Source organism: Zea mays, chromosome 9 (genome assembly GCF_902167145.1).
Source record: "Zea mays cultivar B73 chromosome 9, Zm-B73-REFERENCE-NAM-5.0, whole genome shotgun sequence".
Taxonomy (NCBI): domain Eukaryota; kingdom Viridiplantae; phylum Streptophyta; class Magnoliopsida; order Poales; family Poaceae; genus Zea; species Zea mays.
Genome location: NC_050104.1, coordinates 25,092,561 through 25,115,295, shown reverse-complemented (window position 1 = coordinate 25,115,295; position 22,735 = coordinate 25,092,561). Strand labels below are relative to the sequence as shown.

The 22,735-nt window shown below is 49.4% G+C and overlaps 3 protein-coding genes across 3 annotated transcripts; 2 read left to right on the top strand and 1 right to left on the bottom strand.

Annotated features, from left to right (window-relative positions):
- Positions 1 to 270: 270 nt before the first annotated feature.
- On the top strand, positions 271 to 2,019 carry LOC100275853 (uncharacterized). The gene has a single exon (XM_071507133.1). It carries the CDS (start codon positions 1,160 to 1,162, stop codon positions 1,487 to 1,489), a length of 330 nt encoding a protein of 109 aa, XP_071363234.1. The 5' UTR covers positions 271 to 1,159; the 3' UTR covers positions 1,490 to 2,019.
- A 2,747-nt stretch (positions 2,020 to 4,766) lies between these two features.
- Positions 4,767 to 5,890, top strand: LOC103638130 (uncharacterized). Its single transcript, NM_001351631.1, has one exon. It carries the CDS (start codon positions 4,933 to 4,935, stop codon positions 5,194 to 5,196), a length of 264 nt encoding a protein of 87 aa, NP_001338560.1. The 5' UTR covers positions 4,767 to 4,932; the 3' UTR covers positions 5,197 to 5,890.
- Positions 5,848 to 6,760, bottom strand: LOC103638131 (uncharacterized). Its single transcript, XM_008661114.4, has one exon. It carries the CDS (start codon positions 6,380 to 6,382, stop codon positions 6,089 to 6,091), a length of 294 nt encoding a protein of 97 aa, XP_008659336.1. The 5' UTR covers positions 6,383 to 6,760; the 3' UTR covers positions 5,848 to 6,088.
- Between the last annotated feature and the right edge of the window lie 15,975 nt (positions 6,761 to 22,735).

The following is a 22,735-nucleotide window of genomic DNA, read 5'->3' as shown; positions in this document are numbered from 1 at the left end:
GGCCCTTGCGGGGAAGTTTTGTTCCCGGCTTTGATTTGAGAAGAGAAGCTCACTCGGTCCGAGGGACCGTTTGAGAGAGGGAAGGGTTGAAAGAGACCCGGCCTTTGTGGCCTCCTCAACGGGGAGTAGGTTTGCAAAAACCGAACCTCGGTAAAACAAATCTCCGTGTCTCACTTGCTTATTCGCTTGGGATTTGTTTTGCGCCCTCTCTCTCGGACTCGTTTATATTTCTAACGCTAACCCGGCTTGTAGTTGTGTTTATATTTGTAAATTTCAGTTTCGCCCTATTCACCCCCCCTCTAGGCGACTATCAAAACTTGATTAATTATGTTATTCAATTGCTGAAAATGGTTCTTTATCATATCCGATGGATATCCAATGGATATTCGAAACCGGATGGACATGGATATGTATATGAATTTCTACCCGCGGATATAGTCACGGGTGGATATTATCTATGATCGTGGATATGACTGCGGGCGGATATTTCAAATATCCGATCCGAATCTGATCCGTTGCCATCCCTGGTTGTTCCTGTTTTAATAAAAAAAATGTAATATCTATGGGCTACGAATCATATCGAAGCTCATCAAGTTAAAAAAAATGCGAGATGCAGCATCAGTCAATAAAGGATCGCCTAGTCATAGTGCATACTCATCTTTTCTCGGATGTGCAGCAGAGCACTCCAGCACACTCATCTTTTTGTCTGATGTGTGTCATGTCAGCTATTGGCATTATTCAGTCAGCAACATAGTTATCCTTTTTTCAGATGCGTATCACTTTTGACACCATAAAAATACGAACCCCGAATATGGTACAGCAGTACCACTTTGACGAAACCGATGGAAGATGCAGGCGTAGTACACTACTGTATAACGAAGCAGGCTGTGATTGCGATGACTTGGTTGAGTCAATGCGAGTCCGAAAGGGCACGTCCGCGCCACCACGGACCATGGTTGGCGGCGCCTGCGAGACACGGTGTCCGACTCGATTCGGTCACGACGCCTCCAAATAAATAACGGGGCAGCAGTTGTGTGCATCGCCAACTTTGCCCGATCGTCGTCGTCGTCGTCGTCCCGTACGTACGTGCTCTAGCTAACCGTAGCGTCGGCCGGCGGTCGCGTGGGCAGGGCAGCGGGCAACGGAGGGCGGCACCGGCATGGACAGGATCCTGGCCATGTCCCTCGTCGGTGCGGGGCCAGGCAACGTCTTCGGCCCGGGCATGAGCGCCGGCGCGCTGGAGAGCTTCGCACGCCCCGCGGGGCGCGCCAGGACGGAGCGCAGCGGCGGCAGGGGTGGCGCGGCGGCGCGGGGCGCAAGGTCGGCGTCGGCGGAGAAGTGCGGCGCCGACCAGATCAGGACGGGTGCGGCGGAGGCTGACGGTGCCGGTGGCCAGGAGGGGGGCGCCGCCGGTGCGGACGCGGCGCGGTACTGCCCGGCGGCGTTGGACCGCGGGTTCTGCTTCGACGCCGTCGTCGCACCGTACTGACATGCGCGCCGCCACGTGGCGCAAGTTCTCGGCGAGTTCTTGTTTGGACGCGATAGGGGGTGTTTCGTCACCCCAAACTAAAATTTAGTCCATGTCCCATCATCGAATGTTTGAACCTCCGTTCCGGGTATTAAATGTAGTCGGATTATAAAACTAATTTGTCAGCCGAAGATTAAAAGACGAGACGAATCTAGTCCAGTTGGTTGGGTCTATATTTCATACTCCTATTTAAAAGTCAAACGTTTGATGTGACCCGGGCTAAACTTTAGCAGGAGTATCCAAACACCCCCCGACAATACCGACGCCAACTACTTCTTTCTCATTAATTTCTCAAGCAGTTCGGGTTCTTTTTTTTTGGGGAAAAGAAATGAAGAGAGTCCTTTTTCATTCACTAATTCACATTTTCTGATCAGACTTTAGAATTTGATGAACAATCTCCCTCAACTCTCAAATTTGATTTGATGAACTATCTCCCTTGTTGAGCACTTAATCTCAATCCGATGAAGATATTGAAAATCAAGTCAATAAAAGTTAAGAACGAAGACCTCGGATTAGCACTCATTCGAAGTGTAAATAAAAAGGACAAGGGTCTTTAGACAAGAATGCATAACATAGGTAAATGTAATGAAATAAGATAGATGAAATGATACATGACAACTTATGTCCATTGTCTTAGCATTCTCATTATGTCTTCCATTACACTAGATAAACTTATAAACATACATTCGACTCCTGAATAGAGGAAGGCACGAAGGTTCTTCGAAGGCTAAGCAGCACGAAGGTATAACCCTTGGAAAAGGTACTTTATGCAAAGTATTGTTCATCTATTTATAGTGAAGATTAATCACTTTTGTATATATTTTCAATAATGTCCATCAAGGTTTTACATATACTGTTTACAAATGATATTAGTACAATAAAATATTTTCTCCTTCTTCGGCTCTCTGGTTCTCGGCCTTCGTCATTCGGTAACCTCCCCTCTGGCTTGCGCCCGAAGGTGTTGCTTTTGGCTGCCATCTTTGTTTCTGTCAGTGAAAATTTTCCTGAAATGCACTATCTCATGTCCTATCAACATGTTAGATAAGTGATCCTTTCTTCGTAACAAGTGATATTCGACATAAGAGGACCCCAACATCCCTCAGCTCTCAAAACTGCTTAGACCCTACTCCATTTAGAAGTGGTTCATAGGTGGTTTTATCATTCATAACTTTAACAGAAAGTTTTTAATATACAGTTAGTCCCTGTCTAGACTTTTTGAATGGAATGGATTCGATTCTAATAATCGTAATTTAGACACAGACTAATTAAGCTAATATGGTTTATGGGTAAAATATTTGTATAGTACAGTTGATCATATCATATGTGGAAGATATTATGTGCCACATTTATTCTAAAGCCGACTAAGCCAAAAAAAACGTGTTGTATATTACAGAATAAAGACGAGCCATTTGGAATTTTGCCATTATTATTTATAGGTTTCACTAGTATGCTATTGGGTCAGCAAATAATAGACATAGATGTCAGTCATAGACACGGAATGACATAATAACGTAGAGCCAAAACCAATTCTAGCAAAATAACAATTTTTTCGAACAGTGACATAACCCGTTGATACATAAAAATATTTTTTCGTTCAACACCCAGTAAATTTTAGATATGCTTATACCTGAACTTTAAAAAGTTTAATACCAAATTTCGATCTAAACCGTCTAATTTCTAGATCACTAAACTTGTAACGGTTTGAGCAAAAATCTTAGAGGCATATTCAGGGAAGGAGAGCACAGAAGCAATGCTTGTAATGAAAATATTATCTTGTATACACTCTCGGAAATTAGACTTTGCTATAGGAAAATAGAGAGGGCACACGCATAAGATTATAGGGTTAAGAAAATTTTTCGAAAACATTACAGCAATCGGCTAAACACAGTTTCGAAGCCACCGTGTTGCATAAGCGCATAAATAAGACCCGGCCCATAAAGCACGGTAGGGTAGTGGGCCTGCTGTGGTGGATCGATGACAACAACACAGTCTCCATTATTGTCCCCGTTTATCCATCCAGAAATATTTTTTTTCTCGTTTACATTTCTACGGGGAATTCCTATGGGGAAGTACCTTGTCCGTCCTCATTCTATAATGGAGAAATTTCTGGCGAGAAATCGGAGATGGAGGTCCATAGCCATCTCTACAGGTAATCTGGACCGAACGGGCAGACAGGCAGTACTCTCTGAAAGGAAAGCTGCATGCCGAAATCTGACGACTGACTAGGCCTCTTCTGCGGTTCTGCCGGCGACGACGTGCGGCGGGGCCGGCGTGTTTCCCGGTAGCTGCTGGTACAGCTTTCGGCGCTTGGATTAGGCTCACTAGGCGATCGAGATTTTTGGGTTGACTTTAATTTAATACGCAGCGAGGCGTGGTTAGGCGCTGTAGATAGAAACGAGGAGGCACGGGGAGGAGGAGGGATGGGCTCGGGCGCTCCACAGAGACAGAGGCAGGCACAAGCACGTTCGCGAAATCTTAGTGGAGGGAGACACGACGCTGCAGAGCAATAAAGAACGGCCGTCCATGTCCATCCATATGCCCGGTGGGTGACGGTGAGACAGTCAGCTGCTGGCGAGCACCGAGCAGATGGATAAACCACATGGGAGGTCAGTGCCCGCCGGGTAGTATACGTATGTTCGCACTGCACCACATGCGTCGACTACCGACTCTTTGACCGACGACCGGGCTGCTCAGGCTGTGACTTTTCGTCAAAGGCAGTTTTTTTTATGTGCACCTTCTGAGCTCCTCCGAGTAGTCAGCAGCGGGCCAGCGGCTGGACCGTCGCCGTCAACCTGGTCGGCACTCGGCAGCAGACAGGACGCGCTAGCTCGGGATGCCGACCGCACGGCACCACGGGGCGGTGGCCTGCCGGTAGCTCCGGTCCAATCCAATCCAACCGACGGACCAAACGCCACCTGAGACCCCTCCAGGTGTCGCGCCACGCCTACCCGCGGCCACCACCAGTCGCCACGTCTCGCCGCCGCGTCTGAACGGGATTGACATGAACAGGCTTGACCGGCTCCGCTCGGTTCAGGGCCGCCTCACACAGTCGTCGCTTGCCGGCTTCGCGTCGCGTCCCCTTGCCACCATGCGCGAGTCAGCCTCGGACCGCGTCCGCGCAGGAACTTTCCCTGACCTGCCGCGCGCGCCTCCCCATCCCTCCTCGTCCCTCCTCCCACGCGGACAACACGGCTCCTTTAAAAACCCCGTCGCCAGGCACGAGGGGGCAGAGCAGCAACAGCAACCAGCAAGCGGCAAGCGCGCGCACACACCAAACGCAACTGCAACTGCAACTGCAAGAGCACGCCACAGCAGAAACCAACAGTTCCACACGAAGCAAAAAAAGGGGACCCTACCCCTCTGCCGATTTCCATCCGCCGCCGTCGTCTGTGACCGACCAGACCATGGACAAGATCCTGGCCTTCTCCATCCTGAGCTCGTCGCCGGCGGACATCTCCGCGGCCGGCCTCTCCTCCTCCTCCTCCGCCGCCCGGCTCTCGTGGCGGGCTCGGCCCCAGGCGGCGGCGGCGGACGCGGCGCCAACGCCGAGGCAGGAGAAGGCGGCCGACCAGCGGGCCCCGGCGGCCGAGCGCCGGCGGGAGACGCGGCCGCGGTTCGCGCCCGAGTTCGACGGGCTGCACTGCTTCGAGTCCATCGTCTCCGCCTGAACTTCGAGGGGCCTCCTCGTCACATGCCGCCCCCGCGCTTGGATTCGTTCCTGTCGGCGGTCACCGAGTGAAAAGGCGACGGCGACGAGTAATTTGTACAGACCTGTTGTACTGTATACCGCACCCAAAAAGTGAATGGATTACCTTCGTTTCATACTTTGGTTTCGTTATAAGGTTTGGTCCGATGCGTCTTCGGCCTTCAATTGTGGCAGAAGATGGAATTTGTGGGAGGTTCCCATGAATGTGATCACCTTCGATTCGATTCGACACTGAAGTTGCTCTGTTCGTCGTCCTACTCTACGAAAAGGCAATGGTGGTTCTTCTTCGGGGGAGAAACAATAAATAAACATAAGATGGATGACGGATTTGTTGTGCACTGATTGGATGATGTAACGTCGTCCCGTGGATGATGCTGTGTCGGATTATCCATTGGAGCACGACAAGTACCAGTTTTTAAGTAGAGTGTAGCAATAATTTAACTCGTCTGGTCATAAACGAAGGCACCGGCAGCGCGTACACGTTACCCCCCAGCGGCCCAGCCATATGATGAAACTGACGCATGTGCTGTCGCGCCTCGCGACCAGCCATGGAACTGAACGGGACAGTTCGGCTTGGGTTCATCCACCGGCAGATTACCTGGAGCTGGAGGACTCGGTTTCAAATTGGAGACCATCCATCCATTTCGGTACAGAAAAAAAAATGCAGAGGACAGGAACAAATAAATGTTCCCCATCCCACCTGGTAATTGAGCAGTTCCCTGTATGTACAACACGCGGAGTCCCAATTATCTGTGTTGGGACAATTAATCCACCATAAGGTAAAAAAAACATAGTAGACAGGATTGGTCACGTGGTTAACTCGGGGGGCGCGTCGGCCGAGCCCGGATTGTTGATCAGCGCGACACGATGGTTCCGAACCAGTCGATGCCGTCAAACTCCGGCGCGAACCGCGGTGGCGCCGCCGCCGCTCCCCCTCCGCTCGCGTGAGCTCCGCCGTCGCGGGAGCGCAAGTCTCGCTTCTCCCTGTCCTCGTCCTCCTCCTGCTGCTGCTCCCGCCGCGGCGCACGCTGGTCGTCCGCGCCCCTCCGCCACGACAGCCGCGCCCAGCTCCCGCCGAAGCCGGCGCCCGTGGAGGAGAGGTCGGCCGGCGACGCGCTCAGGATCGAGAAGGCCAGCACCTTGTCCATGGCGATCGAGGAACGGAAGGAAGGTTGCTCTCGTCACGAGCTCTGCGCGCCGCTTCTGCTGCTGCTGCTGCTGCTCGAATCGAGATGCGTGGGCGGCTTGTGCTTTCGCTCTAGTCAATCAGGTGGTGGTTCGATTGGATTGGATTGGATGGTTGCGCAAGGAAGCGAGACCGGCGGAGGGGATGATTATATACTACCCGCGGGAAGATAAGGGGGGGAGCAAGGAAAGGAAAGCCATGGCGGGTCGGATTAGGCTTGGGTTTCTTGCCTCGATGGGTCGAGAAGATTCGCGCCCCCGAGCGGAAGCCGAACGCGAGAGACGAGAGGCTACGACGCGAGTCGTGATGCACGCACGCGGTCGCGTGGAAGTTACTTGCAAGTTGCAACCGCCCCTCCAGCCGCGCCGCGCGCACGTTTCGTTTCGTCGCTGGTCGCTCCGCGCGGCTGGCGGCTGGCGGCTGCCGCGTTGCCACGCCGGGTTGCCGCTCGAAATCAAGCCAAGCCAGCCCCCACATGGCGGTTGGCTGCGCGGGGCCACGGTCACCGCGGACGGTTACGTGCTGCCGCGCATCCCGTCTGTCTGAATCTGAACTGGCCTGACGGCGCGGAACGGTGGGAGGTCGTTTCTGCGTCAGAGACTCGGGGGCCCAGCAAGAGGCCCAGTTCATCTTGGCCTACTTCTTTTATTTCTAGTACTGCTTTGGGCGTACACCTTCCGTCCGACGGGTCGTACGCCCAACACAAATTCCTACGCGGGCACCTTGGCCTGCCTCTTTTTTTTTTTCCTTGGGCCCAGTAGAAATGTGCACTCTGTTTCATAGGCAGTCCGGCCCTCCTACTCCAGGTACGCGCACGCCCGGGAGCGAGGAGCGAGGTAGTAGCCAGCACGCAGCAGCGGACTCGCAGCCCAGCTATATTTTCCTTTCTTTTTCTTTTCTTTCTGTTTTCTTGTACGAGAATGCGTCGTGACTTTGCCGAGCCTCCATTTCATGTCCTCCAACAGTACACGTCAAATAGATATACGTACAAGGAGTCGTGTTTGTTGTTTTCTAGGCGAAGTTAAAAAAAGTACTTATGAAAATCTAGTCATTTTACTGTAGATTGGTCGTTGCCGGTTAGGAGTTGAACATTTTTTTTATTTCAAATCTCTACCATTTATTAAGGCGGTAAGGGGTAGGTTGTCATTCCGTGTTCTGCCATTCCCATTGCCGCCTGTCATTCCGTGTTCTGCCATTCTCATTTCCCCTCCCCGCAAAGCTCATTCCCATTCCCGGCTGCCATTTCTCATTCCCCCCTTCCCGCAAATCTCATTCTCATTCCCACGTGCATCCCACGCCTAGCTAAAATTAAATTAAAAAACACAAATGTGGCTCCAATAGGATTCAAACCTGCGACCTCTCAAGCAAATGTGCTCGTAGCTAACACTACACCACATGTGTGTTTATGTCAATATCTGTTATAGTAAAAATATCTACTACATCTCTTCCAAAGACTACCTGCTACTTTTGCACAATGTGTAGTAGTAGATAATTATCAACAAGATTTCTGAATTATATTTTTGGATGGAGGGAGTAGTATTTAAAGAAGAGCCTTGCATGCAATTTCTTTTTGTTTGAATAATGTTTTCAACTTAAATTCTTTTTTATATGTGTGACATTTATTCTCCGTAATATTTTTCCATGGATCTGACTTGTGAGTTATTTTCATAAAACAACGCTAAAGATGAATCAATGTTTCTTACTTGGAAACCCCGAACAAACACCACTGGCAGGAGGCGCTCGCGTTGGCGTCACTCATCAACGACGAGAAGAAGCTTGACGACTGCCAATTCGACCTCTGGAAGCAGTACTACGTGACCACATGTGTCGTTGTGTTCGGCAAGCTCCGCCGCAGCCACCGCTTGGACGCAGTCCAGAGCGGCTGCACCGCGCTGTCCATCTCAAACAGGGGGACCTCATGGTCGTCACCAACGCCGGCGACTTTTGGCTTGTTCTGGGCACCGCATTCGACAACGGCGCCGTCACACCGTCCAGCTCATCATCACCTGAAGCTCAACCTACCACGTAAGTCACTACTGACCGACCATGAATTCTTGTGCGCTGGGACGACGGTCGTTGCTGACATTGTCTGAGTGTCCTCGAACAAGATGTATATAGAGGAGTAGCACATCCGGTGGTGAACGGCTAGGTGTATTACCTCGCTGATGAGCCCGGGGTGCACTTCGTTTGGCAGCCTAACCAAGAGTCATCGGTACTCGCCATGTCATGCGCGTCCGACGACTACTATATCAAGGACTATGGCGTCATCTTGGCGCCAGAGGTGACGCAGAGGAGGACCGACAGCAATGACCACTCGCCATCGTCAGGGTAGCTTTTGTGGTGGCCTACCTTTAATTCTCTTCGCAAACACATACACTTGCTTTTTTTTTGTTTAAGCAAGCGTGTATGGTGGTGCGTACCTGATGACTGACAATGTATGAGGGAACTTCTACCGGCAGGTGTGGCACATGCTCTTCAATGATGAGACTATGCAAATCGTGGCATATATCGAAGTCTGCATGATACTGATTGTTGTAATGTAGTAGTGAAACAACTAAATTAAAATAACAAAATTTATGTATGGCTAGAATTACAAATGGATTATGAAACATTTTTTTATAACAATATAAGACACATTTTGTATATAAGTTATTATGTTATTATATGTTACCGTTGCAACGCACGGACACTCACCTAGTTTATAATAATGCCCAAACTTGAGTATATGCGAGAGTTGAGTTCGCGCTTTTGACCAAAGCCGCCTATATATGTTGTGCTCATGTAGGGGGCCACAATTTGCTACCCCTTTCGTGAAAACGAGAGGTTTTAGTATTTTTTTTACGAAACAAAGCTCTTCTTTGAAGCCTATCCGCAAAGGTATTATAAGCCATGCAAGGAAGTTTTTCGCATCAATGGTTGTGAGTCTTGCGAAAGTAATTTTATAGCTTGTAACTTGTTTGTTGCGTTAGAATTTGATTATGGTTTAATAACACAAAAAATATATTTTACATCTGAAACATAATATTTATGAAATGTGCTGGTAGAAGAATGACATGACATCCTCCGGCCAGCCAACTGAGCCTGTGTTCAGTCCTTCCCATCCACATTATACAAATAAACTCGTTTGTTACTCTATAGTCGGTTACCCGTGCGTTGCTACTACAGATGACCAATAAGCACGAGGCCCACGAGCCCAGCACGAAGCCCACTGTTTGGGCCCGGTTCGAGCCCAGCACGACCTAGTTCTATGTGGGCCCGGGCCGGGCTCGGACACGAAACTAGGCACCGTGGGCTAGCCCGGCACGGTCCGTTTACCCTAAGCCTGTTAAGCCCGCTTTTTTGCACTAAAACGTGCTTACCGTCCCGCTTTTCGACCCGCTTTTTCGTGCTAAACGGGCCGACCCGGCCCGTTTAGGCCCGTTGCGGGCCGGGGTCAGACAGGTAATCAAGCCCGTGGGCTTAGACGGTTCGGCCCGGTTTTCTAACCGTGCCTAGCGGGCCGGGTCCAAAACAGGCCGAGCTTCACCGGGCCCGGGCCAGGCGGCTCGTTTGACCATCTCTAGTTGCGACGGCTCACAACAATACCCATAAAATAGATCACAAGATTTTTATTTATTGTCTCCGCTGTTCACATATTATTTTTTATGAACGCACGGGTATTGTCGGCAGCAAAACATAGACCCCCATCCCGCACCTCCCCCACTTCCAAGGTTGTCCAATATCTCAGACCTTGACTCCTCATCGTCAAGATAACCTAAGCGTGCCAGGCAGCACCATGTCCTCCTCGACGGCACGCACGGAGAAAGGCCAGGAGCATGACTGACTCGCCCCGTACCCGCGTCGACGAGTGTCAATCGACTCGCGGTTGCGATCGTGAGCGGGGGCAACAGCGCAAAGACTAGGAAGAGGAACTGAACGTCCGACAATGGAGAAAACGATGATGCGTGCATGATGTGAAACGTCCTCGTGGACGTGCAATAGCACTACACGAGTCAGTGTCGGGACTGGTGTCGGACGAATACGGGGAGGAGATGCATGCTCCTACGCCCTTTGCCGAGAATGGGGTGGCGCGAAGGTGGAGGCATGAGGGGAGAGAGAGAAAAAAGTAGACTGACGAACGAGGTGGCGAGGACCATCATTATCGTGCGGAGGTATAGATGGCCAAATGGTCTGTGTCTAGCGAGCCGACCTGAGGCACGACCCATTTAATAATACCTGGGCCAACCCGGCACGAGCGCAGCGATTGGGCCGTAGCATCGGCCCGACCCAGCACGATTATTTTTTTATTTTACAAGAAATTATATATACATATATAAAATTTATATTCAATATTATAAACACTTTAGCATGATTTTTGTCAGCGTTTCGGACCCGCGAGGACCCTCAACCGACCAGTGAATTTGTTGCTGCGTGTCCCTTCCCAGATGGTTTGATGCAAGATGGAACACAAGAGGGGGGATGAGGCTTATATTATCTTGCATCGGGGTGCTCGTAGTAGGGGTTACATGTGTTGCGAAAGAGAGAGAGAGAGAGAGAGAGAGAGAGAGAGAGAGAGAGAGGGTTTGGCCCTGAGGTGAGCTGTCTGAGTTAGCCTCATCCGCGTTTCTCCCACTCTGCTTGCCTCTGCTCGCCTTTCTCCGCCCCCCTTAGGAAGGCCCTGGACATCCCATTTTATAGATACAAGGAGATGGCCCAACTGTACAATGGGGGTGTAGCTATGTGCTAACGTGGCCGGCGGAGAAGTGTCTGAGCCCTGTATAGGTGCTAACGTGGCCGTCGGAGAAGTGCTTGAGCCCTGTAGAAGCGCAGCTGGCCGTGCGGCATGGATCATGCTGACGTTTCCTTGTTTCCGTAGGGAGCTGAGAACCATCGACGTCATGGACGCACGCGGGGAACCATCATTACCTGTTACTGGAGTAATCTAGATGGGACATCGGTCTTGTTCCTTCGTAGCCTGAGGCAGCTAGCTAGGGGTAGGGTAATGATGTATCCCCAGTGGCGCGGTCGGTCCGAGGTCGAGGTCGGGCGAGGCGGAGACTTCTCCTGAGGCCGAGGCTGAGGTCGGGCGAGGATGTGACTCCTCCCGAGGCCGAGGTTGAGGCCGAGGCCAGAGGTCGGGCGAGGATGTGACTTCTCCCGAGGCTGAGGCTGTGGCGCGGTCGGTCCGAGGTCGAGGTCGGGCGAGGCGGAGACTTCTCATGAGGCCGAGGCTGAGGTCGGGCGAGGATGTGACTCCTCCCGAGGCCGAGGCTGAGGTCGAGGCCTGATGTCGGGCGAGGCGGAGCTCCCTGTTGCACCCGAGGCTGAACTCGGGGGAGGCCGTGACTCAGTTTTACCCTGGTGGTTGCCACAGTAGTCAGAACGGGGTGAATAGCGTCGTTTTCCTGTCAGAACGATCAGTAAAGGGGCGAAGTGACTGCGGTCACTTAGACCTTGCAGACTGAGGCGCGCGTGTCAGGATAAGGTGTCAGGCGATCCCCGCATTAAATGCGCATGCGATACGATCGGTTGGTGAGGCAATTTGGCCGAGGTCGCTGCACGACAAAGTTTGCCCGAGCTTGGCTTCGGGCAAGCTGAGGGTGTGCCCACTGCCTGAGGATGCCCTCGGGCGAGGTGTGAATCCGTCCGGGACTACTGTTCTTGCCCAAGGCTGGGCTCGGATGAGATCGCGTCCCTTTGTAGACGAGGCCTTGACTTGAACCGTGCCTATCAGTCTTTACGGTCTGTTTTGAGGATGTTTTCCAGCCATGTTAAGGAGTATTAGGGGTACCCCTAATTACGGTACCTGACAGTAGCCCCCGAGCCTCGAAGGGAGTGTAGGTACTCGCTTGGAGGTTCTGCCGGATTTCTTGCAAGGGGACCAACTTTTCTCGGTTATATTTTGTTCCGATGGGTGTGCGCGAGCGCACCCGTCGGGTGTAGCCCCCGAGGCCTCAGAGGAGTGCTTTGACTCCTCTGAGGTCTTAATTCTTTTTGTGATGCCTCGGTCGACCTTGTTGTTCCCTCATGCGGCCTGGTCATAGCCCGGGTGCATGGTCAGGCTCCAAGTTTTTAAGATGGTTTGTTGACGTGGTCAACAGTTTGGCCGTAGCCTAATGCGAGAGCAGCCCCCGAGCCTCTGCACGGAGCGAGAGGACGATCAAGGATCGTCTCGACTTTTATTGTACGCTCCTTCGTCGCCTTTTCGCAAGGAGGAAGGGGGGAAAGCTCCATGTTACCCTCGGAGGGCACCGAACACGGTGTTTCTAGTGAGTTGCTATCGGGTGATCCGAGTGGACGCCCGAGCCCCGTTCGATAAGGGTCGGCTAGTGGCCCAGAGGCGCGCTCCAAAAGTACCTGCAGGTGATTTGCTGGACCCGGACCCATTTGATACGGTCCAAGGGCTCGGTGCCTCCCTCCGGTGGGATTCCATTACAAATCGTTCCCGCTGGTCTCGAAAATGTCCTAGGGTACCTCGGGAGCGTAGCCCGAGCCTCGGCCATGTAACGGACGTACCCAGGGTCATCCCTGACTCTGCATGCTCTGGGGCGGCTGTCGAACCCTTCCGAGGGGCCAGCCTTCGAACCCCTGATCAGTAAAGGGCTCGGAGCCCGAGTGCTCTGGGGTGGTTGCCGAGCCCCGCAGGGCGCAACCTTTGAACCCCTGATCAGTAGGAGGGCTCGGGGCCCGCTTCCTTCGCTGAGAAGGATCCTTTTTCGAAATATCCCCATTTCCGATCCATGTGGCAAGAGAGAGAGAGGGGAAAAGAAAAAAGGATATGAATTTAAATAATGTGGCACACCTTTTTTGACGCGGTCATCATGACGGAGGTGAAACGGCGCCCGCTTCGCCTGCCAGAGGTGTCGCTTGCCCTGCCAAGGAGTTAATGCGACGGGATGGGCGATTTGCGGGGCATCTGTTGCGCGTGCGCGAGTCGTTCGAGGAACGGAACACGGGTGTGTCGTCTTTACGCCGTGGGAGAGGGCTCCCCTGCCGCTTCAGGAGAGGATGCGAGCCTGTAGGTGATTGGACCGCCGCTTCCGCACGTCTGTTGCTGCAATTACTACCGGTCCGCTTTTGGTTATATCAACTGTTGCGCCTATCCCCACGGCTGACTGACCCGTGATCGTCGCACTTAATTGGTACTGTTGGGTCACGCGCGGGGCTGCCTCGAGTCGCTGCACTGGTTCTGCAGTCGAGAAGACGCGGCATTGGCGCAAGTGGCGGTGCGGTTTCTTTGCACGTAGTAACCGGTGCGTCGGTTACATGACGTGTGGGCCCGGGCCTCCATGCTGCACCGCCAGATGTGACGGAGCTGAAAGGGTGCACAACTGCGGCACGGTTGCACGCTTCTTGCATGGTGAGAGCACCTAGAGGGGGGGGGGGGGGTGAATAGGTGATCCTTGTAAAAACTTGAAACTTAAAGCCACAAACTTGATTAAGTGTTAGCACAATGAAATCAAGTGGCTAAGGAGAGCTCTTGTGAACCACAATTGACACAGTGAGAACAAGCACAAGAGACATAGAGATTTATCCCGTGGTTCGGCCAAGTACAACACTTGCCTAGTCCACGTTGTGGCATCCCAATGGACGAGAGTTGCACTCAACTCCTTTCAAGTGATCCAATGATCAACTTGAATACCACGGTGTTCTTTTTCCTTTACTCTTTCCCGTTTGCGAGGAATCTCCACAACTTGGAGCCTCTCGCCCTTATAATGAGATGATCACAAAGAAGCACAGATGTAAGAGTGGGAAGAGCAACACACACAAGCCTCAAAGCAAGAGCACAAACACGCACACAAGTCACAACTTGAGCTCTAAGATCACACACGGAGTTCTCAACTCAAGAGGAGCTCAAATTGCTATCACAACGAATCAAATACGCTAGAGAGATGTCTTGGTGCTAAGAGATGATCAAAGAATGCTTGGTGTACTCCTTCATGCGCCTAGGGGTCCCTTTTATAGCCCCAAGGCAGCTAGGATCCGTTGAGAGCAATCCAGGAAGACAAATCTTGCCTTCTATCGACTGGTGCACCGGACAGTCCGGTGCAGATTTCTTTCCTGTTCTAGTGCAGCCGACCGTTGAAGATTTGGAGCCGTTGGCGCACCGGACACTGTCTGGTGCACACCGGACAGTCCGGTGCCCCCATCAGACCGTTGGCCCGGCCACGCGTCATGCGCGGATTGTGCGGCCGACCGTTGGCTCTGCCGACCGTTGGCTCACCGGACAGTCCGGTGCACCACCGGATAGTCGAGTGATTTTAGCCGTACGCCGCCGTCGAGTTCCCGAGAGCGGCCAGTTGACCAGCGCCAGCCTGCACCACCGGACACTGTCCGGTGCACCCAGACTGAGCAGAGTCTTGGCTGCTCGAGCCAAGTCTTTTCCATTTGTTTTTTGTCTGATTCTAGCACTTAGACAAATATGTTAGTACACAAAAACCAATGTACTAAGTCTAGAATCATACCTTTGTATTGATTTGCACTTTGTCCACCATTTGGCATAGTTTAACACATAACCATTTGTGTTGGTCACTTAATCACCAAAATACTTAGAAATGGCCCAAGGGCACATTTCCCTTTCAATCTCCCCCTTTTTGGTGATTTATGCCAACACAACAAAAAGCAACATATAGATGTGCAACATCAATGCAAATGAGAACAAGAATTAATTTTATTCAAATTTGGCATATTTGGATCATTCTTTGCCACCACTTGGTTTGTTTTTGCAAATCAAACTCAATTTCCTATCTCTAAGTCAAATTCCCTTGTTGAGGCATAGAGAAAGGTATTCCAAGAAAAATTGATCAAAGATTCAAAAACTCCCCCCTTTTCCCATAATCAAACATTCTCCCCACAAGAGACCAACTTTTGACAAGAAGAGACATTAAGAGAATTTTGCCAAAACAAAAAGTCTAACTCTACTATTTTCAAAATTCTCAAGTGGTAGCTGATCCATTTCTTGCTTTGGCCTTATTTTCTCCCCCTTTGGCATCAAGCACCAAAACGGGATCAATCTTGGCCCTTTTAACCTCATTACCTCACCAAAATTGTCAATTAAGAGCAAAAGGCAATAAGAGACATGGAGATGAACTTGGAGTAAGTTACCCTCTCATCGGAGTGTGGTGGAAGTCTTTCATGGTCCAAGTCCACCTTTCCCTTTCAATCCACCTTTGAGACTAAATCAAGCAAGCTCAAACACATGATTAGTCTCAAAGGGTCAAGTTGTAGCACATCTCCCCCTAAATATGTGCATCACTTGCAAATGGTATGTGAGGTCCGAGGAGTGCTTGTACAACTTGAGCACCATAAATAAACAACAAAATGCATAGAAGGAACATGATCAAAGCATAAAACACATGTATGCTATAAATCAATCCAAGTTCCGCGAGTCTAAGACATTTAGCTCACTATGCAACCTGCAAAAGGTTGACTCATCTAGAGGCTTGGTAAAGATATCGGCTAGCTGGTTCTCGGTGCTAACATAAAACACTTCGATATCTCCCTTTTGCTGGTGATCTCTCAAAAAGTGATGCCGGATGTCTATGTGCTTAGTGCGGATGTGTTCAACAGGATTATCTGCCATGCGGATTGCACTCTCATTGTCACATAGGAGTGGAACTTTGCTCAGATTGTAGCCAAAGTCCCTGAGGGTTTGCCTCATCCAAAGTAGTTGCGCGCAACACTGTCCTGCAGCAACATACTCGGCCTCAACGGTTGATAGGGCAACGGAAGTTTGTTTCTTAGAACTCCAAGACACCAGGGACCTTCCTAAGAATTGGCACATCCCTGATGTACTCTTCCTATCAACCTTATATCCAGCATAATCGGAGTCTGAATATCCAATCAAGTCAAAGGTAGACCCCTTTGGATACCAGATCCCGAAGCAAGGCGTAGCGACTAAATACCTAAGAATTCGCTTCATGGCCACTAAGTGACTCTCCCTTGGATCAGATTGAAATCTATCACACATGCATACACTAAGCATAATATCCGGTCTACTAGCACATAAGTAAAGCAAGGAACCTATCATAGACCGATATGCTTTTTGATCAACGGACTTACCTCCTTTGTTGAGGTCGACGTGTCCGTCAGTTCCCATTGGAGTCTTTGCGGGCTTGGCGTCCTTCATCCCAAACCGCTTGATCAAGTCTTGCGTGTACTTCTTTTGGGAGATGAAAGTGCCATCCTTGAGTTGCTTCACTTGGAACCCAAGGAGTAGTTCAACTCGCCCATCATCGACATTTCAAACTTTTGAGTCATCACCCTGCTAAACTCTTCACAAGACTTTTGGTTAGTAGAACCAAATATTATGTCATCGACATAAATTTGGCATACAAATAAGTCACCATCACATGTCTTAGTGAATAAAGTTGGATCGGCTTTCCCAACCTTGAAAGCATTAGCAATTAGAAAGTCTCTAAGGCATTCATACCATGCTCTTGGGGCTTGCTTAAGTCCATAGAGCGCCTTAGAGAGCTTACACACATGGTTGGGGTACCGTTCATCCGCAAAGCCAGGGGGTTGCTCTACGTACACCTCCTCCTTGATTGGCCCGTTGAGGAAAGCGCTCTTTACATCCATTTGGAACAACCTGAAAGAGTGGTGAGCGGCATAGGCTAACAATATGCGAATTGACTCTAGCCTAGCCACAGGAGCAAAAGTCTCCTCAAAGTCCAAACCTGCGACTTGGGCATAACCTTTTGCCACAAGTCGTGCCTTGTTCCTTGTCACCACCCCGTGCTCATCCTGTTTGTTGCAGAACACCCAATTGGTCCCCACAACGTTTTACTTGGGACGTGGCACCAGTGTCCAAACTTCATTTCTCTTGAAATTGTTGAGCTCCTCCTGCATGGCCAACACCCAGTCCAGATCTAGCAAGGCCTCTTCTACCCTGAAAGGCTCAATAGAAGAGACAAAAGAGTAATGCTCACAAAAATTAACTAATCTAGAGCGAGTAGTTACTCCCTTGCTTATATCACCCAGAATCTGGTCGACGGGATGATTCCGTTGAATAGTCGCTCGAACTTGGGTTGTAGGGACTTGAGGTGCTTCTTCCTCCATAACATGATCATCTAGTGCTCCCCCTTGATCACACGCCTCTTCTTGATGAACCTGTTCATCGTCTTGAGTTGGGGGTTGCACCATTGTTGAGGAAGAAGGTTGATCTTGCTCCTTTTGTTCCTGTGGCCGCACATCTCAAATTGCCATGGTGCGTATTGCGGTTGTTGTAACGTATTCTTCATCAAGATCAACAACTTGCTCTCTTGGAGAGCCATTAGTCTCATCAAATACAACGTCGCTAGAGACTTCAACCAAACCCGATGATTTGTTGAAGACCCTATACGCCTTTGTATTTGAGTCATAACCTAACAAAAACCCTTCTACAGCTTTGGGAGCAAATTTAGAATTCCTACCTTTCTTCACTACAATGTAGCATTTACTCCCAAATACACGAAAGTATGAAACATTGGGTTTGTTACCGGTTAGAAGCTCATACGAAGTCTTCTTGAGGAGGCGATGAAGGTAGACCCGGTTTATGGCATGGCAAGCCGTGTTCACGGCTTCCGACCAAAACCGCTCGGGCGTCTTGAACTCTCCAAGCATCGTCCTTGCCATGTCGATGAGCGTCATGTTCTTCTTCTCTACCACACCGTTTTGCTGTGGTGTGTAGGGAGCGGAGAACTCGTGCTTGATTCCTTCCTCCTCAAGGTACTCCTCCACTTGAAGGTTCTTGAACTCGGACCCGTTGTCGCTCCTTATCTTCTTCACCTTGAGCTTAAATTCATTTTGAGCTCTCCTTAGGAAGCGCTTGAGGGTCCCTTGGGTTTCAGATTTATCCTGCAAAAAGAATACCCAAGTGAAGCAGGAAAAATCATCAACTATAACAAGACCATACTTACTTCCTCCTATGCTTAGGTAGGCGACGGGTCTGAAGAGGTCCATATGAAGTAACTCCAGAGGTCTTGATGTGGTCATTACATTCTTGCTGTGATGAGCACTTCCCACCTGTTTACCTGCTTGACAAGCTGCACAAGGTCTATCTTTTTCGAAAGTAACATTTGTTAGTCCGAACACATGTTCTCCCTTTAGAAGTTTGTGAAGGTTCTTCATCCCCACATGTGCTAGACGGCGATGCCACAGCCAGCCCATGCTAGTCCTAGCAATTAAACATGCATCTAGACCGGCCTCCTCTTTTGCAAAATCAACTAAATAGGGTTTGCCATCTAGTACACCCTTAAAAGCTAATGAACCATCACTCCTTCTAAAGACAGACACATCTACATTTGTAAATAAGCAATTATACCCCATATTACATAATTGACTAACAGACAACAAGTTATATCCGAGCGATTCTACTAAAAACACATTAGAAATGGAATGCTCGAATGAAATTGCTATTTTCCTAGTCCTTTAACCTTGCCTTGGTTCCCATCACCGAATATGATTGAATCTTGGGAGTCCTTGTTCTTTACGTAGGAGGTGAACATCTTCTTCTCCCCCGTCATGTGGTTTGTGCATCCGCTGTCGATAATCCAGCTTGAGCCCCCGAATGCATAAACCTGCAAGGCAAATTTAGGCTTGGGTCTTAGGTACCCAACTCTTGTTGGGTCCTGCAAGGTTAGTGACAATAGCCTTAGGGACCCAAATGCAAGTTTTATCTCCCTTGCATTTTGCCCCTAATTTCCTAGCAATCACTTTCTTATCCTTTCTACAAATTGCAAAGGAAGCATTGCAAGCATGATAAATTGTAGAAGGTTCATTACTTGCTTTCCTAGGTACATGAACAACATTTCTCCTAGGCATGTGATGAATAACATTTTTCCTAGGCATATCATGCACAATAGAAGAACTAGAAGCAGGCATAGCATATGAATCATAAGAATAATTCCTATAAGCATTTCTAGAGAATTTTCGATCACTGTAAATGAAAGCATGATTCTTTTGAACACTATTAGCCATAGGGGCCTTCCCTTTCTCCTTGGCGGAGATGGGAGCCTTATGGCTTGTTAAGTTCTTGGCTTCCCTCTTAAAGTCAAGCCCATCCTTAATTGAGGGGTGTCTACCAACAGTGTAGGCATCCCTTGCAAATTTTAGTTTATCAAATTAATTTTTGCTAGTCTTAAGTTGGGCACTAAGACTAGCCACTTCACCATTTAGTTTTGCAATAGAAGTAAGGTGCTCAACACATGCATCAACATTAAAGTCCTTACACCTATTGCAAATTACTACATGTTCTACACAAGAACTAGATCTATTTGCTACTTCTAGCTTAGCATTTAAATCATCATTAACACTTTTTAAACTAGAAATAGTCTCATGGCAAGTAGATAATTCACAAGAAAGCATTTCATTCCTTTTAACTTCTAAAGCAAGAGATTTTTGAACATTTACAAATTTATCATGCTCTTCATACAAAAGATCCTCTTGCTTTTCTAACAATCTATTCTTGTCATTCAAGGCATCAATTAATTCATTGATTTTATCAATTTTAGTTCTATCTAAACCTTTGAATAAACTTGCATAGTCTATTTCATCATCGCTAGATTCATCATCACTTGAAGAAGCATATGTAATAGTATTCCTAGTGCATACCTTCTTTTCCTTTGCCATGAGGCAGGTGTGATGCTCGCTGGGGAAGAGGGATGATTTGTTAAAGGCCGAGGCGGCAAGTCCTTCATCGTCAGATGAAGAGCAATCCGAGTCCCACTCTTTGCCAAGGTGTGCCTCGCCCTTCGCTTTCTTGTAAGTCTTCTTCTTTTCCCTCTTATTTTCTTGATCCTGGTCACTATCATTATCAGGACAGTTAGCAATAAAGTGACCAACCTTACCACACTTGAAGCAGGAGCGCTTCCCCTTCGTCTTGCTCTTGTTGGAATGCTCCTTGCGACCTTTGAGCGCCGTCTTGAAGCGCTTGATGATGAGGGCCATTTCATCTTCATTTAGCCCGGCCACCTCAACTTGCGCCACCTTGCTAGGTAGCGCCTCCCTGCTACTTGTTGCTTTGAGAGCAACGGTTTGAGGCTCGTAGATTGGGCCATTCAACGCCTCATCGACGTATCTCACCTCCTTGATCATCATTCGCCCGCTCACAAACTTTCCGAGTATTTCCTCGGGCGTCATCTTCATGTACCTAGGATTCTCACGAATAGAGTTTACAAGATGAGGATCAAGGACAGTGAAGGACCTTAGCATAAGTCGGACGACGTCGTGGTCCGTCCATCTCGTGCTTCCATAGCTTCTTATCTTGTTGACCAGGGTCTTGAGTCTATTGTACGTTTGAGTTGGCTCCTCTCCCCTGATCATTGCGAACCTTCCTAGTTTGCCTTCCACCAACTCCATCTTGGTGGGCATGGTGACGTCGTTCCCCTCATGCGAGATCTTGAGGGTGTCCCAAATCTGCTTGGCGTTGTCCAAGCCGCTCACCTTATTGTACTCTTCCCTGCACAAGGATGCTAAAAGAACAGTAGTAGCTTGTGCATTTTTATTGATTTGTTCATTGATAAACATGGAGTTATCCGAACTATCAAATCGCATTCCATTTTCTACTATCTCCCATATACTTGGATGAAGAGAAAACAAGTGGCTACGCATTTTGTGACTCCAAAATCTGTAGTCCTCTCCATCAAAGTGAGGAGGTTTACCAAGTGGAATGGAAAGTAAATGAGCATTGGAACTTTGTGGAATACGAGAATAATCGAAAGAAAAGTTCGAGTTAACCGTTTTCTTTTTCTCCTCATATTTGTCGTCCTTTTGGGAAGAGGAAGACTCATCGCTGTCGTAGTAGACTATCTTCTTGATCCGCCTCTTCTTCTTCCCATCCTTCTTCTTTTGACTCGAGCCGGAGTCAGTGGCTTTGTCGTCCCTTGGCTCGTTGAAGATGGACTCCTTCTCCTTATCGTTGACCACCATCCCCTTTCCCTTAGGATCCATCTCTTCGGGCGATTAGTCCCTTTCGTGAAGAGAACGACTCCGATACCAATTGAGAGCACCTAGAGGGGGTGACTAGGTGATCCTGTAAAAACTTGAAACTTAAAGCCACAAACTTGATTAAGTGTTAGCACAATGAAATCAAGTGGCTAAGGAGAGCTCTTGTGAACCACAATTGACACAGTGAGAACAAGCACAAGAGACACAGAGATTTATCCCGTGGTTCGGCCAAGTACAACACTTGCCTAGTCCACGTTGTGGCGTCCCAATGGACAAGAGTTGCACTCAACTCCTTTCAAGTGATCCAATGATCAACTTGAATACCACGGTGTTCTTTTTCCTTTACTCTTTCCCGTTTGCGAGGAATCTCCACAACTTGGAGCCTCTTGCCCTTACAATGAGATGATCACAAAGAAGCACAGACGTAAGAGTGTGAAGAGCAACACACACAAGCCTCAAAGCAAGAGCACAAACACGCACACAAGTCACAACTTGAGCTCTAAGATCACACACGGAGTTCTCAACTCAAGAGGAGCTTAAATTACTATCACAACGAATCAAATGAGCTAGAGAGATGTCTTGGTGCTAAGAGATGATCAAAGAATGCTTGGTGTACTCCTTCATGCGCCCAGGGGTCCCTTTTATAGCCCCAAGGCAGCTAGGATCCGTTGAGAGCAATCCAGGAAGGCAAATCTTGCCTTCTGTCGACTGGTGCACTGGACAGTCCGGTGCAGATTTCTTTCCTGTTCTGGCGCACCTGACCGTTGAAGATTTGGAGCTGTTGGCGCACCGGACACTGTCCGGTGCACACGGGACAGTCCGGTGCCCCCATCAGACCGTTGGCCCGACCACGCGTCATGTGCGGATTGCGCGGCCGACCATTGGCTTGGCCGACCGTTGGCTCACCGGACAGTCCGGTGCACCACCGGACAGTCCGATGATTTTTGGCCATACGCCGCCGTCGAGTTCCCGAGAGCGGCCAGTTGACCAGCACCAGCCTGGCGCACCGGACACTGTCCGGTGCACCATCGGACACTGTCCGGTGCACCACCGGACAGTCCGGTGCACCCAGACTGAGGAGAGTCTTGGCTGCTCGAGCCAAGTCTTTTTCATTTGTTTTTTCTCTGATTCTAGCACTTAGACAAATATGTTAGTACACAAAAACCAATGTACTAAGTCTAGAATCATACCTTTGTATTGATTTGCACTTTGTCCACCATTTGGCATAGTTTAACACATAACCATTTGTGTTGGTCACTTAATCACCAAAATACTTAGAAATGGCCCAAGGGCACATTTCCCTTTCACATGGCGGTCCGCCTTTTCGACCGCTGGTTTCGGCGAGGATGAGAGTGCGTCTAACCGCGGGGCGGTTACATGCTTCGCGTGTGGCGGTTTGCCTTCTTCG